The sequence below is a fragment of the Salmo salar genome, chromosome ssa15, assembly GCF_905237065.1.
Source record: "Salmo salar chromosome ssa15, Ssal_v3.1, whole genome shotgun sequence".
Lineage (NCBI taxonomy): Eukaryota > Metazoa > Chordata > Actinopteri > Salmoniformes > Salmonidae > Salmo > Salmo salar.
In genome coordinates this window covers 64,847,408-64,860,032 of record NC_059456.1, presented here as the reverse complement: position 1 = coordinate 64,860,032, position 12,625 = coordinate 64,847,408, and the positions used below count along the sequence as shown (strand labels likewise).

Sequence of the window (12,625 nt, the reverse complement as noted above, 5' to 3'; positions counted from 1 at the left end):
AGTGTGTTGGAGGAATAATGGTCTGGAGCCCCTTAGTTCCAGTAAAGGGAAATCTTAACGCTACAGTATACAATGAATGACATTCTAGACAATTCTGTAGTACTTCCAACTTTGTGGCAACAGTTTGGGGAAGGCCCTTCCTGTTTCAGCATGACAATGCCCCCTTGCACAAAGCGAGGTCCATGGCTGGCCAGCACAGAGCCCTGACCTCAACCCCATCAAACACCTTTGGGATGAATTGGAACGCCGACTGCGAGCCAGGCCTAATCGCCCAACGTCAGTGTCTGACGTCACTAATGCTCTCGTGGCTGAATGGAAGCAAGTCCCTGCAGCAATGTTCCAACATCTAGTGGAAAGCCTTCCCAGAAGAGTGGAGGCTGTTATAGCAGCAAATGGGGGACCAGCTCCATATTAATGCCCATGATTTTGAAATGAGATGTTCGACAAACAGGTGTCCACATACTTTTGGTCATGTAGTGTACACTCATGCCCTACTCCATCAGCTAGGAGTATCCTCCATCAGAATTGTATACCACTGTTGTCACCACTATTTTGTTGAGCTAAGTAAGGCCATGATATGCGCATGTTAGATAATGACAGGGTAATAGTGTAAATGCACAAAGTGCTAGATGAAACTATAACTAAGGACTATAAAGAGTTAAATTGTGTTTTGCACACTGTGATGTAGTACCACTCAACATAAAACTATGGAACGTATAATACTGAGACAGGTAGAAAGAGCATGTAATGCTCTTTGATACATCTCTCATAAATAGATGACACGGGTCAAAGACAATGCTATTCAGTGCAATTGAACAGTCAGGGATAGTACAACTGGTCGAAGCTGTAGTAGACATTGGCAATTTACAAAGTTCCCCAAACTTCAGAATGTGCTAGAGCATGGCACTTCAACCCTGTTCCTGGAGAACTACCCTCCTGTAGGGTTTCACTCCAACCCCAGTTGTAACTAACCTAATTCAGCTGCTCAACCAGCTGATTGTTAGAATCAGGTGCACTTGATTAGGGTTGGAGTGAAAACCAACAGGACAGTAGCTCTCCAGGAAAAAGTAGTTCAAAGGTATTTTTAAACACAACACGTTTTAAAACATATACTTGATGTTTCCATTATGCTGAATTTAGGCTGAAACTTCAACGCTTGAAAAATCAGGTTTGTCAGCAAGGCTGTCACTTACCACGGTCCTCCCTGTGGTTCTGTACATCTCATTGGTCTCTTGGGTCATCTCATTGGTCTCCTGAGTAAGCTGTCCAATCAGAGCAGAGAGTCAAGCACAGCATAAATAGCCTCTGCCGAGTACCCAAAAACCAGATGTTTCGGTTTTCAGGGGATATGAAAAGAGAGCTTTTGGGTGTTAACAAGGTGACAAGGTGACAACTTTACTGAATTGGTTGAACAGTGCAGAAGAGAACTTCCCCCAACTGTTTTTTTTCTTCTCGTCAAGACCAGTATGTTGAGCAAGGGTCTCCAACCCTGTTCCTGGAGAGCTGACCTCCTGTAGATTTTTACTCCAACACCAGTTTTAACTAACCTGGTTCAGTTTATCAACCAGCTAATTAGAATCAGGTGTGCTAGATTACGGTTGGATTGAAAACCTACAGGAAGGTAGCTCTCCAAGAACAGGGTTGGAGAGCCCTGATGTAGGGGATCTAGTTTCAGGCATTTCCTTTAAACAACAGGGATTTAGACTGTGATCACTGTGTTGTAGTGAAATGGTGGAAGATGGAGTACAGATGTAAGATCTTAATTTGATCACCCGTTTGCAGTAGAAATGCAGGAAATGTAAAACTTTCAGTGCATTTGAGGTTTAAAAAGGCTTCTGAAGTTTGTAATTTCCATTTTTAAATTTCAGACTTAATAATTTTCCCTTATGAAATCTGATAGCACTTTATAATACCTCCAAATAACAAAGCATTTATAATTGTTTAGTAAATAGTTTATTAATCATTTATTAATCATTACTCCAGTCATGAGATGTTTAATATAGGTCCTTATAAACCATTTACTAATCATTAGTTAAGTCTTTTTGCGTGGCCTCATCTAAAGTGTGGGATATTTATACTTTATAAATACTTTATAAATGTTTAGAGTGACATTGTGAAACAAATATTGCAAGGATTTGAGGAAGAGTAATGGGAATGTTTCGCTAATGTTTTGCAACCTTTGAAACGCAAACTAATCATAAAACAGAGAAAGGTATTCTACACACAACAGCTGGCAGGACCAGCCAGTTTTTGTCTAGTGGATTTGTATTCTTTCATTACTACTGATATGTGATTGAGGAAGAAATGTTACATGTATGATTTGCAGGTAGAAATGTTACATCTTAACCTTTAAATGCTTCCATTGCTTCACTCTTTAAACAGCAGACACTTTTCACACATAGCTTTGCTTGGCGGGACCTTTACTGGGCAAGTAGTAACTATTTAAACGTAAACAGCAAAAATAAATATTACGATATTGTTTCCTTACCTCGTAAGCAGTCTATAGACTGCTCTTAATCGCTCGTGGACAGACTGTAATTGCTCTGTAATAGCTACTGTAAATTTGACAGTGAAGTTAGATTAACAAGAATTTATCCTTTCTGCCGATTTAAGACATGTCTATGTCCTGGAAAGTTTGCTGTTACTTACAATGTCATGCTAATCACATTAGTGCACGTTAGCTCAACCGTCCCGGTATAGGGACACCGATCCGGTAGAGGTTAACAGATAGAATGTCTACCAATGGCATGTCCATCTTTTGGAGAAAAATTACACAGGTCACTCAAAACATTTCTAAAGTATTTCTAAAGTAAGAATAGCCCACACTTTAGACAAGGCCATGCAAAAAGACAACTAATGATTAGTAAATGGTTTATAAGGATCTATATTAAATGTCTTATAAATGATCTTACGAATCATTATTAAATACTTTAAACGTTGTTTACAAATGTGTGAATAACTAGGTTACTAACATTTACAAATGTATGAGTAATGATTAATAAATAATGAATAAACGATTTACTAATGCATTAGAATTATGTGACGTTATTATAAAGTGCTACCTGAAAATGTATCAACGCCTACAAAAATGTCCATTAATTATAATCCACATAATAATTCACATTTCCTGTTGCTGCAGGATTATTTTCCTGCTGTAGTAAACTGGCTCAGATTAAGATACTACATCTGTATATAGTAACTAGTCTTGTTGTTGGTGAAAGAGTTAATAATGTGATATATGAAGAGGTGTGGCGTAGCAGATAGAGCGTAAGGTAGATAGTAGGTAGCTCTGTTCAACAGTAGGGCTATCTTACAGTTTGGAGATTTGGCTCTAACTCATTCTCCATTGACAAGCTGATGGCATGCTTGTACCAACAAGTCCATCCTTTTTAGGAAACCATCATAAAATATTATGCACTATATAACTTAGCGCACCTCATAAATCTTCTAAATCTCACTAATGTTCTCCCACCATCATACTTTACTATGCCCTCTAGTGCACACTGTGCCCTACACAATCCACTATTTTAAATATCTTAGTTCACATTACTACACTCTATTTTATCCCGTACACTCCATACATCTCTAGTACACACTACTATGATTTGCCTTTTTTTGTTGTTGTACTTTTACACCTTTTTCTTCCCAATTTTGTGATATCAAATTGGTAGGTACAGTCTTGTCCCATCGCTGCAACTCCCCTATGGACTCGGGAGAGGCGAAGGTTGAGAGCCATGCGTCCCCTGAAACACGATCCTGCCATGCCGCACTGCTTCTTGACACAATGCTCGCTTAACCCGGAAGCCAGACGCACCAATGTTTCAGTCGAAACACTGTCCAACCCGCGACCGTAGTCAGGTTGCAGGCTCCCGGCCCGCCACAAGGAGTCGCTAGAGCGCGGCGGGACAAGGAAATCCCGGCCGGCCAAACCCTCCCCTAACCTGGAAGTCGCTGGGCCAATTGTGCGCCGCCTCATGGGTTTCCAGGTCATGATGCAGTGCCTTAGACCGCTGCGCCACTCGGGAGGCTGCTGTCTGTACTGTATTCTATACTTAATACAAAAGTCAAGTCATCCAAGCCGATCAACTAGGCCTACAGGTATTTACAAGCAAGTGTAACTGCCACCTTTTCCGGGGCCACCAATACATTCTTTTAGCAGACTGGTTCATCTTCCGAGAACAGTCAAACTAGACATGGACGTGTGGTTTGGAGAATGTGGTCAGTGTTGTAGGCCTACTCACTTTGCATGTGACACATGTGCTCACGAGTCACAAGTTACGAGTCACACCCAAATCATGTATGTGAGCTATTTTACTGTCTCTCATTGGTACAATAGAAAATAAATGATGCTAGTGGTGACAGAACCTGCTTCAGTTCGTGCTTTCCATATTTATAGTACATATTAGAGGGAAACACACACCCTACACAGAAACCACTAATCACCTGTAACTGTCATTGTATTAATGACTTCTACTAACTCTGTTCCTCCATCATGGTACATCTCATACACTCTCTCACACACAACTCCATCTAACCGTGCAGAACACACACACACACACACACACACACACACACACACACACACACACACACACACACACACACACACACACACACACACACACACACACACACACACACACACACACACACACACACACACACACACACACACACACACACACACACACACACAGCATTGAAAAACCTCAAACCCTGTTGTGACCATAGACCATTTATAAATAAGGGCTGTGAAGCAGAAAGAGATAAGTTAAAGACAAAATTAAGAAGAAGAAGAGAGGAAAGTAAGGATAGTGGCCAGTTTACCTTTATGCCTGTGGTGGCCTGCTTCATTCCATCAACCACCTTCACGGCTACATGGTTGGGAGTGGTGCGAGTCAAGATCAACATGGGCTCACCCTAAGAGAGAGGGACACGAGGAGAGAGAGAGGTGGAGGGGGAAGAAGGAGGATAGGGGCATGAGAGACGAGGAGAGGTGGAGGCAGGAGAGAGGAGGAGTGGAGGCAGGAGAGGTAAGCAGAGAGGATTGGAAAAGAAGAGGAGTTTAGGAAAGCAGTGGAGGAACGAGAAGGAGAAAAGTGGTGAGGAGAGAAGAGAACATTAAAAGAAGAAATGACAAGAACAATTAAAAGTTAATACAACATGAAACATGTCAGATTACATACGGAGCCATTCGCATAGCAGAGGGAGAACACCTGTCTTGCCATGAGTACATACCAGTAAAGACCTGTCATACCCAGACCTGCCACACGCAGACTCAACGACCACTATGATGTAAGCACATCACAGCCCAGTAAGGGATTGTTATGTACACTCCTGTCTGTGTGCTGAACACCCCAAACTTTGCACATTGTGTACAAATAAATAGCTAATAAACCTATATTATTACTGCACACACACACACGGATGCACACATGAGCACACACTTGCACGCGTAACCCACATGCACACACCCACACACACCTTGCATGCGGAGCTCCCTCCCTCCTCGTTGTAGTGGATAAGAGTCTGGTTTCCCTCGTCTTGCGGATTGAGGGGGAGGTGTGTGAAAGTCTTACCGCCACACTCACACAGCAGGAGGAAAAGCAGCAGCACTGGAAGAGGGACACACAACCACAGTGTCACTACTAACAGTCATACGTATAACATAGCATTTTACCGTACAAACAACTCACAGATGTTTAAAGTCATGTTTGTATAACACTTCATAGCACGTCATTGCTATATTACTGCTTTCTATCAACATGCTTTAACAATATTGCATCACAAGTGTCACGTTCTGACCTGTAAAGGTGTGATTTGTTGGTGTTTAGTTTGGTCATGAGGTGGCAGGGGTTATTTGTTTTATGTGGTTCAGGGTGGTTGTGTGTATGTGTCCATGTAGAGAGGGGTATTTGATTTATTAGTCCAGGGTTTTGGTTATTGTTCTATGTTAGTTTATTTCTATGTTCTGTCTAGTCATTTGTATTTCTATGTTTAGTTAATTAATGTTGGGGCCTTCAGTTGGAGGCAGCTGTCTGTAGTTGCCTCTGATTGAAGGTCCTATAATTAGGGGTGTGTTTGTATTGTGGTTTGTGGGTAGTTGTACTCTGTTTTGTGCTTGTCACCTGACAGAACCGTTAGTGTCGTTTCTGTTAGTTGTATACGTGTTTATTTTATTTCTCCTTCTTATATATTAAAAAGAGAAGATGAGTATACACTTCCCTGTTGCGTCTTGGTCCTCCACACACGACACTCGTTACAGCAAGTTTGATCTCAATTCGATCGATGTGATTTGGATTAGACTGTGATTTGGATTAGACTGTATCTTTCAACATTTTCCCCACTCCAGATTTCAGGGTATAAGCACTATGGTTAGTTCTAAGACTGTCTGAGTAACTGACTTACTGATTATCCGCCTACTCTATAACTATCCCTTATCTCTATCTACAGTAATCCATACCTATTGCCTTCTAACTCACGTAAGAGGAGAAGCAGTCCAGCCAGCAGTAGTCCTATAGCGGCCAAGCCCAGGCTGGAGGTCCGGGGTAGAGAGGCCCTACACTTGTCCCCTCCCCCACAGTCACACACCATAACCTGGACAGTGTCATTTACAACCATTCCTTGCTGGTCCTGGATCACCAGAGGCACTGTGTAGTTACCGTACGGCAGACTCTTCAGACTGACAAGACCTGCCTCCATACCTGACCACCAGGGAGAAAGAGAGAGAGGAAAAGAAGGTAGGGGGTTAATTATATTCAATTCTGTGCAGCGTTGAAGGACCTGACATCTCAGTATTTTTTTTATTTTTTAGGTTAGCAGGTTGTGTTGAGATGTGCTGAAATGTCCATGTGTATTTATGGACTTTGGACTTTGGAAGAGGTCTGTGACTGCTATACAACCCTTCAGCTCTGTACGGAAATAGACTATATATCAGGATAAATACAGAGCCTTGGTGTGTGTGTGTGTGTGTGTGTGTGTGTGTGTGTGTGTGTGTGTGTGTGTGTGTGTGTGTGTGTGTGTGTGTGTGTGTGTGTGTGTGTGTGTGTGTGTGTGTGTGTGATTCTGCTAACCAGTGGCAGGGTCCAGTTTCCAGTGGCTCTTCAATGCTTTGTCTCTGTTGTCCTCTCTCAGGGAGAGGAAACAGGGACATCCAAAGGGAGGGTTGTCCTTGTCTGCTACCGGCACAATCACCTTGTTACCACACATCACCAGCTTCTTCTCCACCACATAGGGCGTGTTATCATTGATATCCCCCAGGTGGACCAGAATGGTGCCTGTAGCCGTGGCAGGGGGCTCCCCTGAGAAACAAAGACAGAGACTTTGAATACTTTATTATGCTCAATACCATACACATATGCATTTGTAGAGGTGAAGTCGGATGTTTACATACACCTTAGCCAAATACATTTAAACTCAGTTTTTCACAATTCCTGACATTTAATCCTAGTAAAAATTCCCTGTTTTAGGATCACCACTTTATTTTAAGAATGTGAAATGCCAGAATAATAGTAGAGAGTGATTTATTTCAGCTTTTATTTATTTCATCACATTCCCAGTGGGTCAGAAGTTTACATACACTCAATTAGTATTTGGAAGAATTGCCTTTAAATTGTTTTAACTTGGGTCAAACATATCGGGTAGCCTTCCACAAGCTTCCCACAACAAGTTGGGTGAATTTTGGCCCATTCCTCCTGACAGAGCTGTTGTACCTGAGTCAGGTTTGTAGGCCTCCTCGCTCACACACACTTTTTCAGTACTTCCCACATATTTTCTATAGGATTGTGGTCAGGGCTTTGTGATGGCCACTCCAATACCTTGACTTTGTTGTTGTCAATTTGGAAGACCTATTTGCGACCAAGCTTTAACTTCCTGACTGATGTCTTGAGATGTTGCTTCAATATATCCACATAATTTTCCTACCTCATGATGCCACCTATTTTGTGAAGTGCACCAGTCCCTCCTGCAGCAAAGCACCCCCTCAACATGAGGCTGCCACCCCAGTGCTTCACGGTTGGGATGGTGTTCTTCGACTTGCAAGCCTCCCCCTTTTTCCTCCAAACATAACGATGGTCATTCTGGCCATATTTTTCTGGCCATATTTTTGTTTCATCAGACCAGAGAACATTTCTCTAAAAAGTACAATCTTTGTCCATATGTGCAGTTGCAAACCGTAGTCTGACAAGGCCTTTCAGGTTATGTCAATATAGGACTCGATTTACTGTGGATATAGATATTTTTGTACCTGTTTCCTCCAGATCTTCACAAGGTCCTTTGCTGTTGTTCTGGGATTGATTTGCACTTTTCACACCAAAGTATGTTCATCTCTAGGAGACAGAGCGGTATGACGGCTGCGTGGTCCCATGGTGTTTATACTTAGGTACTATTGTTTGTATAGATGAACGTGGTACCTTCAGGCATTTGGAAATTGCTCCCAAGGATGAACCAGACTTGTAATAATCAATGCACGTGCGCAGACCTCCATCCTTCTTCTTCACAAAAAAGAAACTCGAGGAGACGGGTGAAATGGAGGACCGAATGTACCCCTGACGCAGGGATTCGGAGACAAATGTCTCCATAGCCAACGTCTCCGCTTACAACAGGGATACACGTGACTCCTGGGAAGTGCAGCGTCCACCATGAGATATATCGCACAATCCCCCTGTCGATGGGGTGGTAATTGAGTCGCCTTCTTTTTACAGAAGGCGAGAGCCAATTGGCATATTCGGGGGGAATGTGCACGATGGAGACCTGGTCTGGACTTTCCTCCGTAGTAGCACCAACGGAAACCCCTACACACCTACCTGAGCACTCTCGCAACCACCCCGTGAGAGCCCTCTGTGGCCAAGAAAAAGGGGTTATGACAAGTTAACCAATGTAGACCCAGCACCACGGGATATGCAGGAGTGTCAATAAGGAAAATACACATTTTTTCCTTGTGACCCCCCTGCGTCACCATACTCAAAGGAGCTGTGGCCTCCCTGATAAACCCTTACCCTAATGGTCGACTATCTAATGTGTGAACGGGGAAAGGCACATTCACGGGTACAATGGGGATCCCTAAACTATGAGCAAACGCTTGATCAATAAAATTCCCAGCCGCGCCTGAATCTACTAGCGCCTTATGCTGGGAACGCAGGGAAAAATCAGGAAAAGTGACAGACACAAATATATGGGCAACAGAGGGCTCTGGATGAGAATGGTGCCTACTCACCTGGGGTGGCGCCAGAGCGCCCTGCCTGCTACCTCGATTCCCAGAAGAACCTACCCGTCACCGACCAGCAATGTGACCTCTGCGGTTACAGATGGTGCACGAGTGGGAACCCCCTCCAGTCTCCCTGTGCACCCTCCCTCCCAGCTCCCTGGGTATAGGAGAGGGGGTGCGGGAGGATGGAACCACCAGATCCCCATCTGGACATCCGCGAGCAGCCAGCAAGTTGTCCAGCCGGATGTACAGATCCACCAGCTGGTCGAAGGTGAGGGTGATGTCTCTGCAGGCCAGCTCCCGACGGACGTTCTCACGCAGACTGCAGCGGTAATGGTCGATCAGGGTCTCGTGATTCCATCCCGCACCAGCTGCCAGGGTCCTGAACTCAGGGCAAAATCCTGGATGCTCCTCGTCTCCTGCCTCATATGGTAGAGGCGCTCACCCGCCGCTTTGCCCTCGGGTGGGTGGTCGAAGACTGCCCGGAAACGGCGGGTGAACTCCTCATAATGGTCCAACGCCGCATCTCCTCCTCCACACCCTGCGCTGGCCCATTTCAGGGCTCTCCCGGTGAGGCACGGGAGAGCCCTGGGTGGACCGTGGCCAGGTATAATTGGAGGAGGAAACCCTGGCAGCCGGCAGTATTTCCGTCGTACCCCTGAGGCATGGATATACGGATTCCACCGGGTTCAGGTTGAGAAGGGACGCTCAGTATAGACCCCGGTTGGGCTGGTGGAGGCGCTGGAAGAACTCCCTGTCTCTCCCAGCGGTCCATATTCTGGACAACGTGATCCAGGGCGGCGCACAGATGGTGAAGCTTCTTTGCCTGCTCCTGGACGCGCTCCTCCACCTCCATGTCCGGGGTATCCTCTCCTGCTGACTTCATAATTTTGGTCGGAGATTCTGTCATTGTCATGTGTGTAGGTGGCAGGGAAGTCAGGCGCAGGTGAAACCAACTTGGTGTAACTGAAGTAGTTTAATTATTATATAAAACAAACTCCAAGAAACCAACGTACATAAAAATAAACATGGGTAAACATAACCGTCACACACCTATACAAAATACACGAACACATAACCACAAACAATCTCTGACAAGGACATGAGGGGAAACAGAGGGTTAAATACACAGCATGTAATTAATGGGATTGGAACCAGGTGTGTAGGAAGACAAGACAAAACCAATGGAAAATGAAAAATGGATCAATGATGGCTAGAAGACCGGTGACGTCGACCGCCGAGCACCACCCGAACAAGGAGGGGCATCGACTTCGGCAGAAGTCGTGACACAAATCGTCTTTACACTTGCGTACTATTGTTTGTACAGATGAACGTGGTACCTTCAGGCATTTGTAAATTGCTTCCAAGGATTAACCAGACTTGTATAGGTCTGAAATTTTTTTTCTGAAGTCTTGACTGATTTCTTTTGATTTTCCCATGATGTCAAGCAAAGAGGCACTGAGTTTGAAGGTAGACCTTGAAATACATTCAAAGGTACACCTCCAATTGACTCAAATAATGTCAATTAGCCTATCAGAAGCTTCTAAAGCCATGACATCATTTTCTGGAATTTTCCAAGCTGTTTAAAGGCACAGTCAACTTACTGTATGTAAACTTCTGACCCACTGTGATACAGTGAATTATAAGTGAAATAATCTGTCTGTAAATAATTGTTGGAAAAATGACTCATGTCATGCACAAAGTAGATGTCCTAACCGACTTGCCAAAACTATAGTTTGTTAACAAGAAATTTGTGGAGTGGTTGAAAAACAAGTTTTAATGACTCCAACCTAAGTGTATGTAAACTTCCGACTTCAACTGTACGTACACACACAGCTGCATGCAAGAACACACACAAACACATGCACACATACACACTAACCGTTGTCTATAGCTTGGATTAGGATAGTGTAGATGTTGTCTTTATTGACGTAAGGTGACTCCCGGTCCATCTTCTTCACTGTAGTAACCTCTCCTGTCTTGGGATCTATGGTGAACCAGCCTGCTGGGTCCTCAGCTAACTCATACCTGGTCAGGACATGGAGAGGAAAGATGGACAGACAGGCAGACAGACAGACAGACAGGTTAACACATGGCTTTTCTATACTGTCATAAGTAATAATGGTGAAACCAACTCAAATAAAACAAAGGCTTCAAATAATGTGCAGATGCTTAATGTGAACACACAATTTCACTATACACTACATGACCAAAAGTATGTGGACACCTGCTTGTCAAACATTACAAAATCATGGGCATTAATATGGATTTGGTTCCCCCTTTGCTGCTATAACAGTCTCCACTCTTCTGGCAAGGCTTTCCACTAAATGTTGGAACATTGCGGGGACATGCTTCCATTCAGCCACAAGAGCATTATTAGTGAGGTCGGCGCTGATGTTGGGCGTTTAGGCCTGGCTCGCAGTCACAGTTTTAATTACTCCCAAAGGTGTTCGATGGGGTTGAGGTCAGGGCTCTGTGCAGACCAGTCAAGTTCTTCCACACCGATCTCAACAAACCATTTCAGTATGGACCTCACTTTGTGCATGGGGGCATTGTCATGCTGAAACAGGAAAGGGCCTTCCCCAAACTGTTGCCTCAAAGTTGGAAGCACAGAATCGTCTAGAATATCATTGGATGCTGTAGCGTTAAGATTTCCCTTCACTGGAACTAAGGGGCCTAGCTTGAACCATGAAAAACAGTCCCAGACCATTATTATCCTCCACCAAACATTACAGTTTGCACTACACATTGGGGCAGGTAGTGTTCTCCTGGCATCCACCAAACCCAGATTCATCCATCAGACAGTGAAGCATCACTCCAGAGAGCACATTACCATTTTTTTAAAAATCTTTATTTAATTAGGCAAGTCAGTTAAGAGCAAAGTCTTATTTTCAATGACAGCCTATGAACAATGGATTAACTGCCTTGTTCAGGGGCAGAACAACAGATTTGTACCTTGTCAGCTCAGGGATTTGAACTTGCAACCTTCAGGTTACTAGTCCAATGCTCTAACCACTAGGCTACGCTGCCACCCCGAGTCCAATGGGGGCGAGCTTTACACCACTCCAGCCGATGCTTGGCATTGTGTATTGTGATTTTAGGCTTATGTCCGGCAGCTCGGCCATGGAAACCCCTTTCATGAAGCTCCCGACGAACTGTTCTTGTGCTGACATTGCTTCCAGAGGCAGTTTGGAACTCGGTAGTGAGTGATGCAGCTGAGAACAGATGATTTTTATGCGCTACGTGCACTCGGCCGTCCCGTTCTGTGAGCTTTTGTGGCCTACCACTTCGTGGCTGAGCTGTTGTTGCTCCTAGACGATTCCACTTCACAATAACAGCACTTACAGCTCTAGCAGGGCAGAAATTTGATGAACTGACTTGTTGGAAAGGTGGCATCCTACGATGGTGCCTTGTTGAAAG

At 44.2% G+C, this 12,625-nt stretch overlaps 1 protein-coding gene across 1 annotated transcript in view; it reads right to left on the bottom strand.

The window, feature by feature from the left end:
* LOC106571916 (cadherin-like protein 26) overlaps nucleotides 1-12,625 on the bottom strand; it is a 52,496-nt gene that overhangs the window by 21,593 nt on the left and 18,278 nt on the right. Inside the window, exons 10-15 of the mRNA XM_014145472.2 lie at nucleotides 11,088-11,233; nucleotides 7,074-7,301; nucleotides 6,483-6,704; nucleotides 5,485-5,615; nucleotides 4,828-4,920; nucleotides 1,194-1,262 (exon numbers count right to left, since the gene is read on the bottom strand). Of these exons, the coding sequence (XP_014000947.1) occupies nucleotides 1,194-1,262; nucleotides 4,828-4,920; nucleotides 5,485-5,615; nucleotides 6,483-6,704; nucleotides 7,074-7,301; nucleotides 11,088-11,233 (889 nt within the window). The remainder of the gene's footprint in view (nucleotides 1-1,193; nucleotides 1,263-4,827; nucleotides 4,921-5,484; nucleotides 5,616-6,482; nucleotides 6,705-7,073; nucleotides 7,302-11,087; nucleotides 11,234-12,625) is intronic.